General features: G+C 44.2%; 1 protein-coding gene and 1 long non-coding RNA gene across 2 annotated transcripts in view; both read left to right on the top strand.

Annotated features, from left to right (window-relative positions):
- Window positions 1–7,221, top strand: part of lysmd4 (LysM, putative peptidoglycan-binding, domain containing 4) — a 33,772-nt gene extending 26,551 nt beyond the window's left edge. Inside the window, exons 2-3 of the mRNA XM_038813377.1 lie at window positions 741–1,027; window positions 3,491–7,221. Of these exons, the coding sequence (XP_038669305.1) occupies window positions 752–1,027; window positions 3,491–4,054 (840 nt within the window). The 5' untranslated portion in view covers window positions 741–751 and the 3' untranslated portion in view covers window positions 4,055–7,221. The remainder of the gene's footprint in view (window positions 1–740; window positions 1,028–3,490) is intronic.
- A 7,060-nt stretch (window positions 7,222–14,281) lies between these two features.
- LOC119974161 lies at window positions 14,282–19,982 on the top strand. Its single transcript, XR_005462464.1, has 2 exons — window positions 14,282–14,714; window positions 19,445–19,982. It is a non-coding gene; the product is annotated as an uncharacterized LOC119974161 (long non-coding RNA).
- Window positions 19,983–22,303: the final 2,321 nt, after the last annotated feature.

The raw sequence follows: 22,303 nt of genomic DNA, 5'->3' as shown, positions 1-22,303 counted from the left end.
TAAACGCAAGAGAGTATAGACCTAAATTGTTCATTCCCTTTTTATAGGACAAACCCCTCAGCTCTGGAACCAATAAATCAATAAACAAAGTTTGTAAAGGGACGAAAGCATCTTTGAATATCCCTATGGTGATTGCCATAGGTCTTTGTTTTGCCTGTACTGTACTGCATTGAATTAAATTTGAAAAAGCTTTGCCAGCTCATTATAACTCATTGATTCTTGAATTCTGATGTCCACTTTAGTTTAAAAGATAAATGTCTTTGCTTCTGTTCAGTTCTGCAATATGGACAGTATTGTAGTCAAAGGCAACTACCTATGTTCACCTCATTACACAAAACTAAACTCCCTAGCTCTTGTGATACACTGGGTAGTGTCCCTGCCTCTGAGCCAGAAACTTTGGGTTTGAGTCCCACCCCCCAGGACTTGATGGCCAAGGAAGATGTGTTGATAATGCTGCCAAACAGGTTGAGTATCAGCCTGCCAATGGCTGGCATTAAGAACAGGGCTGACTCCTGGACAGCTCCGCTTGATGTGGAGTGGCACCCCTCAAGCTATGAACCCCTGGTGACAGACTGGCAACCTGTTCCAGGAATTACTAGCCATGGAAACAGACAACAGTCTGCCTTAGTGCGCCACCTAAGTTTGGGAAGAGAACTGGGAATGGAAACTCCCTTGCACCTCAGGATTACAAGATTTACTTGCCTGAATAAACCCAAAATTTTATTCTCTCTCTCTTCCAGTTATCAGTAGTATGATGAGACTGAAAGATGGGCAGACAACATCCTTCCAGGCACCTGTAGACGTTCACGCTTCACAAGATGGTCAAATTTATCTATTTGGGAGTGATGCAGCAATATCTGATGAGTCGTCCGACGAAGATAAGGACAGCATTGAACTGCGGCCCAGAGGTCGAGAGTGTCATTGGTCCAGTGTTACTGAGGAAAAATCCAACAGTACAGTGTTTCTTATTCGAGAAGTTGTTGACGGTGACAACCTCAATACTTTTGCTTTGCAATATGGCTGTTCGGTAAGTGTAAATCAACCAACACTATTAAATCTGATTACATGGAACCAAGTTAATCTCCTTTTTATAGGTCACAGTCGCAATGAAAGTGTTTTATTCTTGGGTCAAATAACCTTTGTCGTCTAATGCCAGGCCTTCATTATTTACCTGTGTATGTTGCAATTCCTTCTGATCCTTTAAGCTCCTTCATTCCATCACCGCACTTTCCTTGATGTAACTGGCGGACTCTCTCTTAGCAGCAGGAATCATCAAGAGACCATGATGCAGGAAAATGGATCAGTGTTCTGAGGGTCCCATAGTGATAAACAGAAGTCCTGTTTGCCACTTTGAGGAAAAGCCAGCTCAAAATTCCTCTTTCCTGTTGTTCTTCTCAGGTTACTTTAAATTTGGATATTATCTGTTTCAGAGGTCTCCCCTGGAAGTGTTCATTGACTTTGTTACAGCAGTGACTGCAAAGTCCTTAATTGATTGCAAAATGCTTTGGACATCCTCGGGTAGTGTAAGGTGCTAAATAAATGCAAGCTGTTTCCTCCTATTGATGCTTTTAAACATATTTAGTTTATAATCTTCTCACAGACACAGCTTGTACTATACAAGCCGCCTTCAGCGTGGAAGAGAGGTCCTGCTGTGCGCTTTACCACTCCTGTTGCTGTTAGTGTGAGAAGTGTGCTGATGTACTTGTGGAGTCATCAGGAAGCGCTGTCAGAATTTATTTTATAGCTGCCAAGGTGACATTCTGTATTCAGATATTTGCATTTATTCACTGGCTGGGAGCTGATGCTTGTTGAGATGGTAATTATAAAGAGTTAAATAGTGGCTTACTGAAAATGTCATTTTTTTGAAGACTCACAATTAGGTCAGAAAGAATGAGGCTAAAGCTTTTTATGTATGTGTATGATATATATATATAATGTGTGTGCATGGAGGGGGATCTTTTTAGATTCTGCCACATTGTTTTAAACTGATCATTTGGAAAATGATTGGGTATCTAGTGTTTTAAACAAAACCTAGATATTGTGTAGTGTACCTTTGTAGATTCTGCCAAAATGAGGATTGGATCCAGGACTCTTAATTTTAAAATCGGGCACAGATTTTGTTTACAGATAGGATCAACTTGTGCGCAACTACTTTTTCAGCCAACGTTTCCTGCTGCGCGCATGCGGTATTTGCCCAAGAAGAAGGCCCACATTGTACCTTCCAGGATAGCAGGAATCATAGAGTTCCTACAGTGCAGACGGCCATTCGGCCCATCAAGTCTGCACCGACATTCTAAAAGAGCACACTATCTACGCCTACGCCCCATCCTATCTCAGTAACCCCACCTAACCTTTTGGACACTAATGGGCAATTTTCTAGCATGGCCAATCCATTTAACCTGCACATCTTTGGACTGTGGGAGGAAACCGAAGCACCCGGAGGAAACCCACGTAGACACGGGGGAAAATGTGTAAACTCTACACAACCACCCAAGGGTGGAAGAACCCGGGTCCCTGGCGCTGTGAGACGGCAATGCTAACCACTGTGCCATCCGTGGTAAACATTGCTTCAAGCTTTCAATGTTTTTTGTAAAGAGTCCATCATTAAAATGTGGGCTCATCACTGGCTGTCAAACATGAAGACTGCTGAAAGTTGTAGTTTCAAAACATCCTTGCTGAATCTTATGGGTGGAATTGCAAACTTTTCTATTGTCTACCTAAATATTCAACAAAACACTTTTTGTGTACTTGAAATCTCCCTAGACTTTCTGCTGCTTTCCTGGCCAGATTCCCAACCTCCACCCTCATAAACTAGCTTATCTGTAACTCTGCAATCTAGGCTCAGATGCCACCAAACAGTGAAAATACACAATTACTTATTTAAATCCGCTCTTCCAGTACAGTGGGATATTCTGCCTGTGCCAGCTGATTCTTGTTTTAGTTAACTTTAGTGTTAGACTTTATAAAGGAATTAAAGTAAGTTCCAAAGCAAAATAAAATCCTCCTATGTTAAAGGCTTAATCATACAGTAAATAGGATTTTCTTTTAACATTGAGCGGCACAGTAGCTAGCACTGCTGCTTCACAGTGCCAGAGACCCAGGGTCAATTCCGACCTCGGGTAACTGTCTGTGTGGAGTTTGCACATTCTCCCCATCTCTGCGTGGATTTCCTCCAGGTGCTGAGGTTTCCTCCCACAGTCCAAAGATGTGCAAGTTAGGTGGGCTGGCCATGCAAAAATTGCCCCTTAGTGTCCAAAGATGTACGGGTTGGATGGCACAGGGAGGTTTCTGGGTGGGGTGCTCTTTCAGAGGTTCGTACAGACACAATGGGGCCGAATGGCCTCTTTCTGCATTGTAGGGCTTTTGCAGATATCTAAGCAAAGCTTCCAAGCTGAAAAAATTACCGTGCGAAAAACCTTCAATAAATCTGAAACCTTATTTCTGAAAAAACTTCACTGGATTAAAATAAATGTTTGTTTGTTTGCATTAGGTCGCAGACCTCAAAAGAGTCAACCACCTCATTAGAGAGCAAGACTTCTTTGCCTTAAAAACAATCAAAATTCCTGTGAAAAAGCACAGTTTATTGACCGAAGCACATGAAGAGGCAAAACGGCGACGGGCTATTTCTGCAAATAGCGGAACCTCAGAGGGCTATGCTGCAGCCGACCAAGGAGCGGCCGAGAACAAGTTGAGTGAATATTTTGAGGAAATTGACAAGGATATTGAGAAAATCATTCAGTCTACAGATCAATGTAAAGATCGCTTAGAAGAAGTGGTTTATTGTCAAACCCCCAATGGATTTAACTCCGCCCCCTTGCCTCCAAAGGATGTTCACCACGGAGCTGACTGGGGTATTCGGTGGTGGAATGCTGTGGTAATCATGCTTTTAGTGGGGATTATTGTCCCAATATTTTACGTGGTGTACTTCAAAATTCAAGAGACCGATAATGTTGTGGACCCAACAGCTCTGCTGATGACTGGCACAGCAGTGAGGCCAAATGGCAGTATCTCAACTACAGTACAATCCAAAATTGAAGCACTTTCAAATGGGTGAAATGCATTTTTTTTTTCATCGTTGAAAACTGTACACAGTTACTGGCTGGAACATTTGAAGTCATTGGTTTTGGATCGGTACAGATAGCATGCCTGTACATGCAGGGATGTATGTTCCATTGTTAGACCTTTACTGTGACACTGGAATTGCTTGTACAAGCCCAGTGTAAGTCCTAACCTAAAGTTTGTATTTCCATATAATTTCCTGATTGATCGCACCTCTTTGCAGTACCCTCTGCAGGGCATTTATCTGCTCAAGATAATTTAGTAAAATCATATTGGAGAGCTTGCGACCAGATTTGTCATGAGTAGCCAAATTATTTCTTCTTTGTTTCCCTGAAATTTCAATGCCTTCTGCTGGATCCAACACTTGTAAACCATGGACTAATCAAACAAAGTGCAATTGATAGTGACAACTGTGCCGTACTAGTACTCTTAAGAATTATTATAAAAAGTATTTAACAGATGAGCACAGAATTAAAGTAATCTCACATATTTTACACTTTGGATCCTAGTGCCAAATACTAGCAGCCCTCTAATTTTGTACCTACAATTTTCAGTGTTAAATCTTAAAATATTTTTAGTGACATGAGCTGGATTTCCAGTCGTTCTAGATTAAGAGCTGCATTGTGTTTGAAAATTTTTGCTAACTGACTAGTATACAACTATTCCATTTTCATGAACCAGCATTACAGTCAAGTGCAGAAAGGTTGTTCGCAATATTCATGATGCATTGATCAACTGCCATCATGTTGAGCCTCTTATTTTGTCATTCTGGCTATTGATTTTTGATTCAGGTTCATGGTGTTTGGAGAAATTATGCACGTTTTCTGTTTTCCATTGATGAAATTTAAATTTGGATCATGTGGTTACGAACTGCAGAGATCCAAGCAGAAGTGGTTGCTAATCTGGTTTATAATCTTCTGTTACAAAAGAAGTAAACTAATCATCTGATTTTGACTATTTCCAAAAAGGTGACAGGTAAAAATTGACGCCCTAGACAATTGACAGTAAGAATCTGAGCTTGAGAAAGGAAAATTGGCATTCAGGAAAATTCTACTTTCTGACAAATAACTTCATATATCTGCACTTCATTTCCTTTGCTTTGTAGTTGAATGAATCCTTTTCTTTTTCCTATACCTGCACATTATTAGTTAGAAATATTGCTTTTTCATTAAACATTCAAACAGTATTTTTACTTTTTGAGTTATTGAGGCAGCCGAGCGTATGTTACGTTCGATAATGTTTTGTCAGTTTTAAACCTTCAGCTGCTACCTTCTGCTGACACAGAAGCTTTCAGAATGGTACAGAGTTTTCCCAGGATGTTACTTGTGTGTATTAAATCACTAGGAACGTATTTATTTTGTGCTAAACTTCTGATTTTGTGGTGCCCATTTTGTTCACCGAATTGTCAAATGTTAATTAAGCAAAGAAATGACAATAGTCCAAATGAGTACAGGCTGATATCACTTGGCCTGAAGCATTTTCAGATCTGTTTATAGATCTGTAACCATAAACTGAGTTTTGCAACAAGAATGCAAGTCATTGTTTTACCTGTTCATATCGAGAGGAGTTGGATCCCCCAGTGGCTATCGTTCAGGTGGCTCAGAGAGGTGGCAATGAAATAGCACTTGCACTGAAAATAATTTTAAAACCTTCTTTGGAAGAAGATATTTTGCCAAAGGACCTATTCAGAGAGGGAGGCCGGGGTAGGCCAGGTGACAGTTGATCAAATGTCCTCCTGGCAATGGGAAGAGAACTGTGGGTGATTGTAACAGACGCTATGGACTAATCTGAAATGGGCGACATAGGTGTAAATAGATTAATCAGATTCTTCCAGGGAATTGCCAAGCGTATAGGCAAAGAGAATGCAGAAGGGGTTGTACATTTTAACTTCAAGGAATTTTTAATAGAGTGCCACATTAGAGCCTTGTTACAAAGTTTGAAATCTGTGATGGTAAGGGTAAAGTTTCAGCATACATAGACATGCAGGTCAGAAAGCAGAGTGTAAGAGTAAGTGGATTGACAAGCATGCCTCAGTGAATTGTGTTAGGACCCCCTCCATATGCACACGAATGTTGACCATGGGCACACCGACATTAGCAAAGAGTTCTGAATTCCTGAGTGGAAAAAGCTGCAAAGGCAAAATGTAAATAATTCTGAATTCCTGAGCGGAAAAAGCTGGAAATGATCATATAGTGCTTTTTAAAACATTAGGGCATCCCAAAGTACTTTGCAGCCAGTGCTTTAGAAATGTGGTCACTGTTGTAATGTAGGAAGCTGATTAAGGAAGCATTTGAAAAATTAAGTTAATGACCAATAAATGTGGAGCTCGGGAAAAGGGACATAATTGGAAATATACCTTCAATAGAGAAGCCAAGTGCAGGTTAACAAAGTCCTAAATGCGAGATTGGTGCACATTTAGAAACACTAAAAAACAGATATGAAAATGAGTGAGAAATTCTGGCATCTGTGAACAGGCACACTGAATACAAATCCAAGGATATGGTGATGAATCTGTACAAACCTTAGTTGGATCACAATTCGAATGTGCCATTTTGGGCACCTGATTATAAAAAGGATTATGGAACCGTGGAAAGATTGCAATGACGACTCACTTAGTTAGAGAAATTAGGGATATTAAAAAAGCGCTCAAAATTATTTAACGGGTTCAGGGGGGTAAATACTTCAATGTTATTTTCAACGGTTGGTGAATCAGCAACAATAGGAACATAAATTCGGCATTACTATTAGAAATATAAAAAGGGAGGTTGAAGGAAACGTTGTGGATTGTTAGACTGGAACGCAATGCCAATTGAAGTTAAACCACTATGTTATTTAAAAGGGAGGCATTTGAAGGAAAATATTAAAGGGTACACAACAGGGACGTGAGATCGGAGTGCATAGCTTTGGTGTTAAACTGACACAAACATAATGGGCTGAATGGCCTCTTGTGTTGAAATTTAGCTGGATTTTACCTAATTCATTCAATTTTAGTTGGGTGGAGAAAATAGGCTCAGATTATCAAGGAAGAGGTTTTCAACAACAAATGTTTATTGTTGATATTACATTGTTAAATCAGTTCCCAAATAATCTTACAGATAAAGTGTACCTTTTCATTTGAAAAAAAATAAAATTTTAACATGCCCTTGTGGGTGCTGGGCATTCGATTTGTGTAGATTTTGTATTTTTCTTCCTAGTTTTTGGAACGGTTGCTGATTGGGAACATCTATTTCACCCCCTCCAACTCCTCCTCAAAGCTCTCTCATCCATCCAAAGTGAGACTGGTTCATTTAGTATTCATCAGGGATCAAGCAGGGGTCATCCTACTTGTTGGGTTCAGCTATAATGTAAAAATAGATATTTATATGATGTGTTCATCAAAACATCTTAAGAGTTTGCACAATTAGTAGATTTTTTGTACTGCATATTTTGTTTCTGCCCAAAAAGATTATCAACTCATCTTGAATTTGATTTAGAGGCAGTGTAGCCACTTTAGCCAAAGCAGTAGCTGGACTAATGATATTTTTATACTGGCGGGAAGAGAAAGTCCGATCTACGCTTTCGAGGTGCATCTGCATCTCCCCAATTAGAATATAAAAACATAGACAATAGGAGCAGGAGGTGTCCATTTAGCCCTTCGAGCTTGCGTTATGACCATGGCTGATCATCTAACTCAGTAACTGTTCCTGCTTTCCCAACATATCGTTGATCCCTTAAGCCCCAAGAGCTATATCTAACTCCTTCTTGAAAACATAGAGGGCAGGATTCTCCATCAGCTGACGCCAGAACCGGGAAACTTGATTGGGTGGAGATTCAGATTTGACGCCAAGATTGTACCGGGCACTGGTTTCACGGCAAATCTCAATTCTCCAGTGCCTCAACAGCAACGTTAATGCATTCCAGAATGTACGTACAGTAAATGTCATTGGCATATCATTAGCGGGCCTGACTCCGTACTCCCCAAGGCCTAGTTGATTCTCCGCCTCCAGTGGGGCGAATTCCCGTCAGCGCGGTTCACTTGTGCTTTTAAAAATCGTGAAACAGGCGTCGTGGCTGATGAGGGAGAGAGACTGGGTGCGGAAAGTGTCCCAACATCACATAAGAACATAAGAACTAGGAGCAGGAGTAGGCCATCTGGCCCCTCGAGCCTGCTCCGCCATTCAATTAGATCATGGCTGATCTTTTGTGGACTCAGCTCCACTTTCCGGCCCGAACACCATAACCCTTAATCCCTTTATTCTTCAAAAAACTATCTATCTTTACCTTTAGTTTGCTGACAGTCGTGCCGCTGGCCGGGGATGTTTCTGTCAGGGCCGGGGGGTATGGGGGAGTAGTGGGGGGTAGCCAGGAGGTGAGCTGTGGGGTCAGGGTGGCCGGGCATGGAGCACCATTGCCATGGCCTGCAAGGCAGCCATGCAGCTGTGCACACCGCTGACTGCGCACTCTGAACTTAGAGCTACAGGTCGTACAGGTGTCCCACCATGGCACCTCCCCCTCCCCAGGCACACTCTGGCCCCGGCCAATCCATCAGCAAGATGGGTGAGCTCCAGCGCAACCAGTGCCATCTTGCTGGCTGGGGTGGGTGTACATGGGGAGTGCAATGTGTATATGTGGCTGCAGTTTGTCAGCCTCGCCAGTGTCCATCATCCGGCCAATCCCGCACTGTTTCTCATTGGAATTGATTGTGTTCCACGTGGCGCTGGTGCTAGCCTCTCCACGGTCGCTGAATCGGTCCAGGTGTAGCGCCAGTTTTGCTGTCATGGAAGTCCACCCCGTATCTTCAGACTGTGACCTCTGTTTCTAGATAGCCCTGCTATCGGGAACATCCTACCTGCATCTACCCTGTCCAGTCTTGTTAGAATTTTATAGGTTCCTATGAGATTCACCCTCATTCCTCGAAACTCCAGCAAATATATTCGTAATCTACTCGATCTCTCCATGTGTCAGTCCTGCCATCCGAGGAATCCAGTCTGGTAAACCTTTGTTGCACTGCTTCTATACAAAAACATCCTTTCTCAGATAAGTAGACCAAAACTGCACACAATATTGCAGGTGTGAAAATCCAAGAATCCCCAAAACAGTATCACAAAGGAGAAGAAGCATGGGAGGCCTGGCCCTCCTGAACTTGCAATACTAGCACTGGGCAACTACAGCCAAGAGAGTGAGGGGATGGATGGATGTAGATGGAGGAGTCCTCCTGCACAGGAATGACCCTCCGGACCCTCGCCACGACAGTACTTCCCATCCTTGCCAGCAAAGCATTCAACAAGCCCCAGTGGTGGTAGCAACCCTGAGAACCTATAATCAGATGAGGCAGCACTTCGGCCTGACCAAGATGTCCACCATGGCCCCCATTTGTGGCAACCGTCGAAGTGGACACAGGACGGCGGTGGGGGGGGACACTGACGGTTGGGGACTTTTACACCGGGACAGACCAGCAACGTTAGAGGAACTGATGGAGAGACTAGAACTACCGAACGGACAGGAACTCTGACATCTGCAAGTCAAATAATTCCTCCGGAAGGAGACGACAAGGACCCCAAGAGACACAATGTTGGAGGATTTACTGGATGCGGACAGTCTGGGAAAGGGGATCTGCAGGACATATACGCTTGACTTTTAGAAAGGCCCCCCATCCCCCCCGCCGGAGGAAACAAGGGAAGAATGGGAGGAAGAGCTAGGGACGGAAAAAGGGTGGGACTCTGGAGCGAGGCACCGAACAGGGCCAACTCCACCTCCTCCTGCGCATAGTTAAGCCTCAGAAAGCAGAGCACACCTGACAAGAACTTGAATGAACAGGTTCTTCCCGGAGGTGATGGACAAATGTGAACGGTGCCAGTGAGGCCCGGCCATCCACACCCACATGTTCTGGGCCTGTCCCAGACTTGTCGGGTTTTGGACTTCCATCTTCAAGGCAATGTCTAAGGTGATGGGGTGAGGGTGGAGCCGTGCCCAAGAGTGGCAGTCTTCGGGATATCTGACCAGTCAGAACTACATATGGGGAAGAGGGTTCACTATCCAGGGGTCACAGGATGGCTTCCACAAAGCGTGGGGGCCATTCACTAACTTGTTCCAAGACCTATTTGAAGCCAACAATTGATAGAGTGGGAGAGGGGGGTGGATGCACTGGAGCCACCCGGACCACAGGGAACAGACAGGAGCGGGGTGAGGAAGAAGAGACCAGAGGAAACAACAAAAGAGAGATCATAAAGTGGCCAACACGCAACAGAGGGCCTAATGCAAGGCCACATGAAAGAACCCCCAAAAGCTGGCTGACAGCAGGATGGGAAGAGGAGAGAAGTGGAGGGGAGGCCAAGCAATAGGGAGGGGGGAGGGAGAAGGAGGGCACTGCCCACAGATAAACACTGAGCAACCACCCAAGGTGAAGTAAAGGGCCAAGGAAAAGTTTCTGAAACAGTGCAAGAAGGGAGGGAGGTGAGGCAATACCAAGAAAGAACAACTTGTAAATTGTAACCATTTCATCTATCTTTAACATATGTGCAGTGTTAAAATGTAAAACTTTAATAAAAATATATGTTTTAAACATTTTAGGTGTCTCACCAAGACCCTGCATTATTGCAGCAAGACATACCTACCCCTGTACACACACCCTCTTGCTATCAAGGCCAGCTGTTGTATCTGTTCATTTTAGATACTTCCACCAATTCATTTACTCAATAGTTTTACCCAGATGTCTTTATATTAATCAGAAGAACAAAGGACAACACCAGTTATAAATATAACAATTTTATTTAACAACAATAACGTTGACCCTTAATTAACCTCCCACATATACCAGAGATACCCAAGATTTGTTTACTACCCATACAAATGGCTTTGGTTAAACGGTGGATCCAATTCTTGGACTCTGCCTGGTCCATTGTCACGAAGGTGAGTCTCGCTGGTCAGTTGTATGGATGACCTAAGTCACCTCCCAGGTAGAGTCTTCACCCCTGATGTGTCTTGGACATCTACCTTTATCCCCCTCCTTTCATGCTTTTCTGCCAATGAGGCCTTGGAAAGGGGTCCCAACACCCAATGAATTGGGTGATGACCGCTTGACAGGATACTGGGGGCCCACCCCAAGTGTCCATCTCCAGTGGTGTGGTTTGCACGTACCTTATTGCCGTATAAGGTTAAGGCGGGAGCTCTGGGCGCCAAGAGTCTGGGCTACCCATAGCAAATCGGTAATAGGATCAATGATCTCCTGATGGGTGATTGACTGGGCAAGTCCAGTCATGTTCTGGCAGTCTGTGGGGTGTGTATTTGACTTTGGCCAGTCCGAATTCCCATCCTGCCTCTGGTTTGACTGCAGTTTGATTTAAAGTGCCTAATTCATTAAAATATCCAATTTAATCGGGCCTAAAACTAGGCCACATCCGGTCACCACACAATATACCATTTGCTGCCTTCACTGCCTACTTTCAGTGACATCAAGGTCGGATTATACATTCCCCTCGCTATCTTCAGACATTCAAATTATAATCTGCCTTACTGTTTTTGTTACCAAAATTGATCTCATTTATCCACATTATATTGCATCTGCCATACATTTGCCTATTCACAACTTGTCCAAACTACACTGAAGCATCTCTGCATTCTCCTCACAGCTCACCCTCCCACCCAGCTTTGTCATTTGTAAATTTGGAGTTGCATTTAGTTTCCTCATCTAATTCATTAATACATATTGTGACTAGCTGGGTACTGCCATGCAATATAGCCGGTTTTCTATCCATCTCGGTATACTGACCCCAATTCCATGCGCTTTAATTCTACACGCTAATCTCTTCTGTGGGACCTGGTCTTCTAAAAGTCCAAATAAACTGCATCCACTGGCTCCTCCTTGTCAACTATACTGGTTATATCCTCAAAGAATTTTAGTAGATTTTTGAAGCATGATTTCCCTTTCATAAATCCTGCCACTGCTTACCAAGTGCTCTGTTATTAAATCTTTCGTGATGGATTCCAGCATTTTCCCCACCACCGACTTCAGGCATACTATTCTTTAATTCCCTGTTTTCCTTCTACCTCCCTTTTTGAATAGTGGGGTTACATTAGCTACCCTTCAATCTGTAGGAACGGTTCTAGAGTCTGTAGAATCTTGGAAGATGATCACCAATGCAGCCCATAGACGGGACATGGGCTGATGCCCTGGAGAGGGTAAATTCTCCCTCCTCGTGTGCGCGGCTGAGCCTCATTCAATTCAAGGTGCTGCATAGGGCCCACATGACTGGGACGAGGATGAGTAGGTTCTTTGGGAGTGAAGATAGGTGTGTCAGGTGCTCGGGGAGTCCAGCGAACCATGCCCATATGTTCTGGGCATGCCCAGCATTGGAGGAGTTCTGGAAGGGGGTGGCGAGGACGATGTCAAGGGTGGTGGGATCCAGGGTCAAACCAGGATGGGGACTCGCGATCTTTGGGGTTTGCTGTGGAGCCGGGAGTGCAGGAGGCGAAAGAGGCCGGTGTGCTGGCCTTTGTGTCCCTAGTAGCCCGGCGAAGGATTTTGCTACAGTGGAAGGACGCGAGGCCCCCAAGTGTGGAGGCCTGGATCAATGACATGGCGGGCTTCATTAAGCTTGAGAAGGTCAAATTCGCCCTGAGAGGATCGGTGCAAGGGTTCTTTAAACGGTGGCAACCTTTCCTCGACTTTCTGGCTCAACTATAGGGTACTGGGACAGTAGCAGCAGCAACCCGGGGGGGTGGGGGGGGAACGTTGATTATGTTTGCTTATTTTATTTAAATTTGATTTATTTAATTTTAATTTATGGTTAAGTTCTCTTGTTGGGGGGGGGGGGGGAAAGAGTGTGATACATGTGATGTTACGGTTTGGGGGGGAATTGTGGGTGTTATGGGGCTGTTAGTTGCATATTACTGCTTGTTGCTATACTTGTTATATTTTTATATTTTCTGTAAAAAATTCCAATAAAAATTATTTTTTTTAAAAAACCAACGCAGCCCATTTCTAGGGCCACTTCCTTAAGTACTCTGGGATGTAGATTATCAGGTCGTGGAAATTTTATCAGCCTTCAATCGCATCAATTTCCCCAACACCACCTCTCTACTAAAACTGGTTTCCTTCACTTAAAAACCCTTTGTCTCCGCAACATTTCTTGTCCGCTATTTGTGTTTTCCTTCGTGAAGACGGAACTAAAGTAGTTGATCAGCCATTTCTTTGTTCCGATTATAAATTTCCCCAGTTTTAAAGGTCCATGTCTAGCAGTTCCCTACAGTAGTGGAACAGGAACCCTGGGTTTTCTGTTTCGTATTTGACCTCTTCTGCACAATTGGGCCCCATTTCTGGAGAGATGGAGAACTGACAGGCACAGCAGCTCGAGAAAGGCAGGATACCTGAAAGTGAAGCCAGTCAAAGCTTTTATGTCACCATCTATATCAGCAGGAAAGGATTGCACTGTCCTGGCTTACATCTTAATTGCAACCTGGAGCACTGCGTCATTCAAGTGAATATTAAAGCAAAAAAATCCTGCTGGATGCTGGAAATCAAATAACAGAAAATGCTGGATGGACACAGGAAATCTGGCAGCATCTGTGGAGAGAGAGAGAAACTGAGTTTAACGTTTGGAGTCTGTATGACTCCTCTTCAGAGCTTATAATAAAAAGCTGCAAGACAATATTTGTTCACCTGGCAGTTGCCAAAATGCTTCATTGTTGCTGCTAATCTTACATTGAAAGGATAGTCATGGCATATCTCATGGAGGAGAAAGTTATTCTCTGCAATAGCGTGTCACACCTGGAAGGCGTATGTCAGCCTCGTTTTCCAATTGGTGCAGTGCCCACTCAAACTGGGGCAAGACGTGTCTTATGCCCACCTTGGATAATGAAACTGATTTAACAACGTGGGTGTTTGAGATCTCCGAGTGAGATCTCATTCGATATGTATAATGTTGCTGCAGGATTTAAAGCACTGGATGGAGCTTCTTAAAAAGCCAAACGCCAGTCGCTATAGTTTTTTTTTTTGCTGCATCAAATAAATTAATGTGAAAATAGTCCTATCCTGGCTTCCTTTGGACGGAGTCTTGGCAGATCTCCTCGGAGCCCAATGTCTCCCTCTTTCAAAACAGGACTCCCTCGATTCTGCAGCCTGTTACAGCAACACTTCCACAGCAGATTTGTATGGTAGGGGTGAATGGAGATCTCCGTCGTGTCAGCATCCTGATAAAGAAGGGCTCCATCCAATTAATTTGTTTATATGTGTATGAACCTTTTGCCCTTTAAAAATATCTTCCATCATCCATGTTATTTGTCAAAACACCACTTAAAGGGAAGTTACCCAACACTGAACAGAAAAGTCTGAGGTAAATCAGATAATTTTTGGAAACAAAGTGAATAGAACCCAAAGTATATGATAGAACCATAGAAAAGTTACAGCACACAAGGAGGCCATTCAGCCCATCTTGGCCATGATGTGATATGTATTTTTAGTTCTGCTGAGTTTAAAAAAACTGAAAGCTTTTAAAACCTGCCCAGCAGAAACCGCAGCGATCCATCCATATATTTGCCAGGGACCACGGGATGTACGTCGTGATCCTACAATGTGCACCGGAAACCAATTGCCATTTTAAGGACAGTACCATGTGGCGTGCACGCCGTGTTTTGTCTACAGTTTCAGATGGCCGTCTAATTAACAGTAGACAAAGAAGGTAACCTTTCATTCATTTTTGTGATGTGGCGAGGAGCAGAGGTGCTCTTCCAGACCCCACAATAGAAATCCCCCCTCCACCCGCCCTCCCTGTGGACCAATTTCAGGTCGTCCATTGTTGTTGACATTGCAGAGCCTTTGGACTGGGTTGCACATTTTCTACTTGTAGCTCAGCAGTGCCTACGCTGACAAGCCCCAGACACCCCGCCACCACTCCCGCTGGGCACTTCAGGAATCCACCTGATAATTATATTGGACTGCCATCCAGAACACACAGTGCGGCTGATGAGGCAAAGCCATTGACCAGGTATGGTGTCGCCAGCTACTTTGGCAGAGGATTACCCTGCACTAATTAACACTATTCACGTTTGGTGGCACACTACTGTGGTGACACTAGCACCGTGAGGTCACACTCGGCAATCTTTCAGCTCTGCCCAGTTTTTTTTTCCTGCTTATCTCCCGACATTTTACATTTACAGACATTTCTGTTTTTAAGTTTGGAATTGAAATGTTTAAACAGGAAACCGATTGGAAGTTCCCTATGTTGCATGCCCAGTCAGTACTTTAATAAGTTTGCAATGTCTCTGTGATTATTTAAGCATTTGTTTTTGTAGTTTAAAAAGTAGAGGTATAATTCCTTATCTTTTCATGGCAGAAAGGTTGACAAATCATTGTTTTTCACTAAAATTAGTGAAGAGAGGAATTTCACCCCGACTGAGTTTTATGGTGTGTTTTTTTGCGATACACTCCCAAGAGGCCTGTTTTAATAACACCTATTACACGCCAGGATTTTTTTTTTTAACAAAAATTTTCTATGATAAAAATGGAACTGTTTGGCAATGCAGTGCTAACTTTGATGAAAATGGCTACAGAATGCTACAACTTTAATGAGTAAAAATCACAGATGGTTGTGAAGCAGTTTCTCTGGATGGTTCTACCTCCATCTGGTGGTCAGCTTTGACAAGAGAATCCAGTTAATGACTGTCACACATAGATCATAGAATCCTTGCCGTGCCAAAGGAGGCCATTCAGCCCATCGAGTCAGCACTGACCCTCCGAATGAGCACCCTACCTTGGCCCACTCTTTTTCTCTCTCTCTCTCTCTTCCCCCCCCCCCCCCCCCCCCCCCCCCCCCCCCCACCCCTGGCCCTATCACCATAACCCCACCTAACCTGCACATCTTTGGGCATTAAAGGGCAATTTAGCTTGGCCAATCCATCTAACCTGCACATCTTTAGACTTGGATGAAACCAGGGCACCGGAGGAAACCCACGCCAACACTGTGAGACTGTGCAAACTCCACACAGACAGTCCCCCAAACCTGGGTCCCTGGTAGCATGAAGCAACAGAGCTAACCACTGCCACATGTAATAGGCAAACTGATAATATTTATTTTAATTTTTGACCATGAACTCTGATAAACTAGGGGAAAGAAGAAGTTTTGTCGGAATATAGGAATTAATAAATGACAAAAGTGCAAAGTCAGAGTTGTGTGCCCTTTGCCAACTTGTAGTCATGTGATGGTGAGAATGGTGTTGCTGATTAATCATGGCAATCAATCTCTTATTGATTAGTCCACAGGCACGCAGATATGAAGAGGGGAAAAAGCTAGAACATAGAACAGTACAGCACAGAACAGGCCCTTCGGCCCTCAATGTTGTGCCGAGCCATGATCACCCTACTCAAACCCACGTATGCACCCTACACCTGTAACCCAACAACCCCCCCTTAACCTTACTTTTATTAGGACACTACGGGCAATTTAGCATGGCCAATCCACCTAACCCGCACATCTTTGGACTGTGGGAGGAAACCGGAGCACCCGGAGGAAACCCACGCACACAGGGGGAGGACGTGCAGACTCCACACAGACAGTGACCCAGCCGGGAATCGAACCTGGGACCCTGGAGCTGTGAAGCATTTATGCTAACCACCATGCTACCCTGCTGCCCTTATCTACCTAAGTCTAGAAGTAGAGAGCTTTTAAAAGTTTTTTTTAATCAAGTGTTTATGCTTTAACTTATTCACATATTAGAAATGGTTGAAAATTACCATTCAGTCCATTTCATCCAAAACTGATCTACGTTTTGCCATGCCCCATCACAGCATCTATATTATCTCTTAAATAATTCAATGGCTTTTAATCTTGATGTCCATTCCACATGGTAATCAGTCTTTGTCCATGGAAAGCTCTGAAATTTGGCCTAAACTTGCCTTTCCCCATTTTGTAATCCTATTTTCCTCATGTATTTATCCAGCTTGCATCCAGAATGCTAAATGCATTCACTTCATGCAGTAGTGAATGCCACATGTTTAATGCTGTCTTAGCTAAATTCCTTATTGGATTTATTGACGACCAACTTATTGTATATGACTTTCTAGTTTTGAAATCCCCTCCAAGTGACAATCTCTAGCAACCCTCACCAAACCCCTTCATAATTTTGAAGACCTCTCTCTCGGTTTATCCTTTCCAAGAGAAACCAGCCCCACCTCAAATAGTTGACTTTCAGCAAAATGTTGCTTGAAGTCATTTACTTTGGGATCTGTTTCTTCGGTCTTTGTGGAAGAAGCCAGTTCTGAGAGTGCTGTACCAATTTCATCAATGTAGCTTTTTGTTCCTGATTACTGAGTTTTCCTCGGGTTATGTCGAGATTTTGCACCACTGTTAACTATTGTGGCGAAGAGCTAGACTAAGCCTCCCATAAGAAATAGGAGCGCAAGTGTAGACCAGGCAGCCCATTGAGCCTGCTGTGCCATTCTATACAATCATGGCTGATCTTTGGCTTGAATTCCATTTTCCTTCCAGTCCCCATGTCCCTTAATTCCCCAAGACCAAAAATCAGTCTATCCCAGCCTTAAATATATTCAACGATGGAACATTCACAACCCTCTGTAGTAAAGAATTTCAAAGATTCGCAAACCTTTAAGTGAAGAAATTTTGCATCTCACTCCTAAATGATCAATTCTTTAATCCTGAGAGTGGGCCCCCATCCTTTAGGTTCCCTGACCCATGGAAACAATCTCTCAGCATCTACCCTATCAAGCTCCTTCAGCATTTTGTCATTTTCAATTAGATAGTCTCTAGTTCTTCTAAACTCCAGAGAATACAGGCCCAATTTACTTAGCCTCTCATTATCCCTGGGACCAATCTAGTGAATCTTCACTGTACCGCCTCCAATGCAAGTAAGGAATATCCTTTCTTAAGTCTGGAGGCCAAAACTGCACAGCATTTTCACCAAAACCCTACGAAACTCTAGCCATACTTCTTTATTATTGTACTCCAATCTCCTTCCAATAAAAGCCAACATACCATTTCCCTTCTTTAGTGCTTGCTGCACCTGCATGCTAACTTGCTGCTTTCCTTGTACATGTACATCCAAATCTCTTTGATCAGCAACACTTACAAGTTTCTCATCTATAAAAGAATATAAAAATATATATTTTTTATTCTTATGACCAACATGAATAACCTCACACTTTGCTGTATTATATTCCAGCTTTTTGCCCACTCGCCATCTATATCACTCTACAGCCTCTCTGCATCTGTCCCATAGCTTACCGTTCCACCTAGTTTGTATCATCAGCAAACTTAGATACATTATCTGTGCCCTCATCTGAGACAATATAGATTGTAAATTGCTGAGGCCCCAGCACTGATCTTTGCGGCACTATTCACTGCCTGTCAACTTGGAAAAAGCTCCATTTATGCACACTTTTCTATCGGCTAATCAATCCTCTATTCATGCTAACATATTATCCCCACTCCACGAGTCTTTATTTGCCTAGAAATCTTTTGTGCCACACCTTATCTAAAACCTTTTGGAAATCCAGGGATACGACTGTCATGAAAGATGTGGATGTTACTTGCGAGGATATTCCAACTTGGGATACTGGTTCATGTGGGGATGGGGTGTATAGTTGTGGTTTTGCAAAGGTGACGAGTCAAGTGAAACCCCAGTAAGAATAGTCTAGTGGTTGTGTAACAATTATTCAACTATTCATTAAATTAAAGAAAAGACAGTTAATAGGACTACATTACTCTCAGGCAATTAAATATATGAATCACCAAACACACACAGTTTATGTAGAACTTGCCCCTGGTTCCAAAATACATCTACAATTCCTGAACTTCTTAAGATTTCCCCTTTTCCCCAAACAACATCCAAATTAAATATATCTATCAATTAAATCCAGTTCGAAATTACCCCACAATATAGGGTTGATGATGAAGTCTGGAAAATGTCTTTTCCTGGTTCAGTGAAGATATTTAAACTCCCTTTACGTAGGTTTCTGCACTGCTGTGGCTCTGAGACTTAGAGTCTGTTAGATGCAAAAGATGGCCTCCAGGTTGTTAGATGAAACCTGGCTTGTCTGCTTCTGAGGGTGCTGGCAATTATACCTTTGTTCCCTTTTGCTTCTGTCTTCTCTGTATTTTGCTGTCTGCCCTCTTCAAATTCCTTGACTCTAGAAATTAGCATGTGTATATGCCTCACTGATCACCCAATCATCTAGCTGAGCTGTTTCTACTAAGAGGGGGTTCACACCTGAATCTATCTGCTAACCCTGTTACTGGGAAAGTTGCATCATTTTGTAGGCTGGCTACTGCTGTTGCTAGGCACATCTCAATCTGTTGTTGGGCATATTGCATCCTATTATGTCTTGTTAAATTTGTGTTACTTGGCAAATCTATGACAATGACATCTACTGATTCTCCTTTATCTACCCTACTAGTTTCTCCTTCAGCACCATGTCGGCAATTCAACAAAGTGAGCTGAAGCCCTGTCCCCTGGTGCGAAGCAAAACAGATCGCTTTAAGTTTTTAAAAAAACTTAAGTAAAAGAAGTGTTGCTACAAAGAGTGTTTTGAAAAAGATCACACAAAAAGCAGTGCTTTAAGGTTAAAAAAAATTGCCCCACGTGAACTGCAGCGATGAGTCCCGGAGTGCAGGAAAGCCAAGAAGCTGAAACACTGTGACCGTCTCCCGATATGCAGGATTGGAGGAAAACCTGCAGGGGTTCTGTGACAGCATTCACTGCACTGATGGGCTTCATGCAAATAAAATGACAAGTTCTCAACCTTTTTTTAAAAAAAGAAAGAAGACCAGTTAACAAGTTTTAAAAACAAATGCCCCATTGAACCTCAGTGCAAGTGAAATAGATAACAACTGGCACATCAAAAAAATAACAAGGAAAGTAAGATGGAGTCTCCAAACAGTCTGAAGAAAAATAAACTCCAGAGATTGCTGAAATGACCTACCTGCCTTAAAAAATTTAAGTTTTCAAAATTCAAAAACGAGCAACCAGGTTTGTGCCAAAAATGCTAAAGTGTGGGTAAAATAAAAGGAAAGCTGACAGCTGAGTGAAAAAAATAGAGGGCCACAGTCTTAAAGCGGTAATACCCTTAAAGAGGTAAGATATTTAAAGTGGCAATGCACTTAAAGCAGAAACCACAAGAAGGAACAAACCGCTATGGACATGAAAATTAGAGAAGACCCCAATAGACGGCAACTCTCAAAAACAAAAGACTATAAGCAATGAAAGGCGGCAGGAGGAGGGCAACAAAAGACCCCAAGAGGAGGGCAATAGGAGAATTGCAGAATGGAAAACAAATCAATGCTTCATCAGAAATCGACCTGAAGCCAAAAGGGCTTCGCTGAAGTCAAGGCGAGCAGAAATGAAGGTTCCATTTTTGAAAAGTATATGCTGAGTAAGAACAAGCTGGCTTCCCCGTGAATGAAATGCAGAAATTGAAGACCAGAGAATGCCACCACCCATTCTGACCCATATTTGGAACTTTACTTAGTTAAAACCCACCAATAAAAGTGTTTATGTTCAAACACACAAGTCTCAAAATCTCATCAATGAACCATCACCACTGAGACCAGACAGCTAGGCCGGGATTCTCCACTAATGCAGCAATGTCCCCACGCCCGTGGAAAATGCGTGCAAATCACTCTGGATTTACCTGGAGTAAGTCCAGAGTGATCCTCCAATTTGCAGGGGGCTAGCAGGGCCCCGGAGTGCTCCTCTCAGCTCCAGCTGCCGATACTAGGCCCTGCACGTCCGGTCGGGAGTCAGCGCATGCACATGGTGGCGGCCTGCGTTGGCCACCCCGCGCGACATGGCCGACCCACCCCGCGACCCGGCACCAAGAAGATAGGCCCACCCCACCCCCCAGATCGCACGCACCCTCAGATCGGTGGCCCCCGATCAATAGCCTGGCCGTCCTGGAGGCCCCCTCGGTGAATGATCTCCCCCCCCCCCCCCCCCCCCGCCCCCCACCAGGGCAGCTGCAGACCGAGTCGATAGCCGCCACGCCGAGTGCCCGCCAGGTGGAATCTATAGAACAGTACAGCACAGAACAGGCCCTTCGGCCCTCTATGTTGTGCCAAGCAAAGATCACCCCACGTAACCCGTATACCCGTAACCCAACAATCCCCCCATTAACCTTACACTACGGGCAATTTAGCATGGCCAATCCACCTAACTCGCACATCTTTGGACTGTGGGAGGAAACCGGAGCACCCGGAGGAAACCCACGCACACACGGGGAGGACGTGCAGACTCCACACAGACAGTGACCCAGCCGGGAATCGAACCTGGGACCCTGGAGCTGTGAAGCATTGATGCTAACCACCATGCTAATCATGAGACAACTACGCCAACGGGAACTCGGCTAGCTGCAATTGGAGAATTGCTGCGGGGGCCTCTTTCAATGGCCCCCGACCGGCGCCGCATCGACGGCGCGCACAAGATTGGCAGCGATTCTCCGGAGACCGTGTGATTTTCCGGAGACCGGAGAATCGCGGGTGCGGCATCGGACCTGATCACGGATCTGATACCCATTCTCCGACCCCGCGCCGAGCGCGAGTTCGGCACGGAGGCTCTGAGAATCCTGCCCTTGTAGCGATGTGGAGGGATAGATCGTTCGTAAACATGTGGACCACTTGTAGAGTAAAGAGATGCTCCAGAAGTCAGTGTTGCCATCAAGAAATGTTTTTGAACCCATAAACTCCGAAGAACCTGATCAGGAGACACCATCAAGGGTGGCACGATGACTTAGTGGTTAGCACTGCTGCCTCACAACACCAGGGACCCGGGTTCAATTCCGGCCTTGGGTGACTGTGAAGTTTGCATGTTTTCCCTGTGTCTGCGTGGGTTTCCATCATGTGCTCCAGTTTCCCCCATAGTCCAAAGAAGTGGAGGTTAGGTAGATTGGCCATGCTAAATTGCCTCTTTGGACTGTGGGAGGAAACCGGAGCACCCGGAGGAAACCCACGCACACACGGGGAGGACGTGCAGACTCCACACAGACAGTGACCCAGCCGGGAATCGAACCTGGGACCCTGGAGCTGCGAAGCATTGATGCTAACCACCATGCTAATCATGAGACAACTACGCCGACGGGAACTCGGCTAGCTGCAATTGGAGAATTGCTGCGGGGGCCTCTTTCAATGGCCCCCGACCGGCGCCGCATCGACGGCGCGCACAAGATTGGCAGCGATTCTCCGGAGACCGTGTGATTTTCCGGAGACCGGAGAATCGCGGGTGCGGCATCGGACCTGATCACGGGTCTGATACCCATTCTCCG

The sequence above is a fragment of the Scyliorhinus canicula genome, chromosome 12 (assembly GCF_902713615.1).
Source record: "Scyliorhinus canicula chromosome 12, sScyCan1.1, whole genome shotgun sequence".
In the NCBI taxonomy this organism is placed as follows: domain Eukaryota; kingdom Metazoa; phylum Chordata; class Chondrichthyes; order Carcharhiniformes; family Scyliorhinidae; genus Scyliorhinus; species Scyliorhinus canicula.
This window is presented reverse-complemented; position numbering and strand designations above follow the sequence as displayed.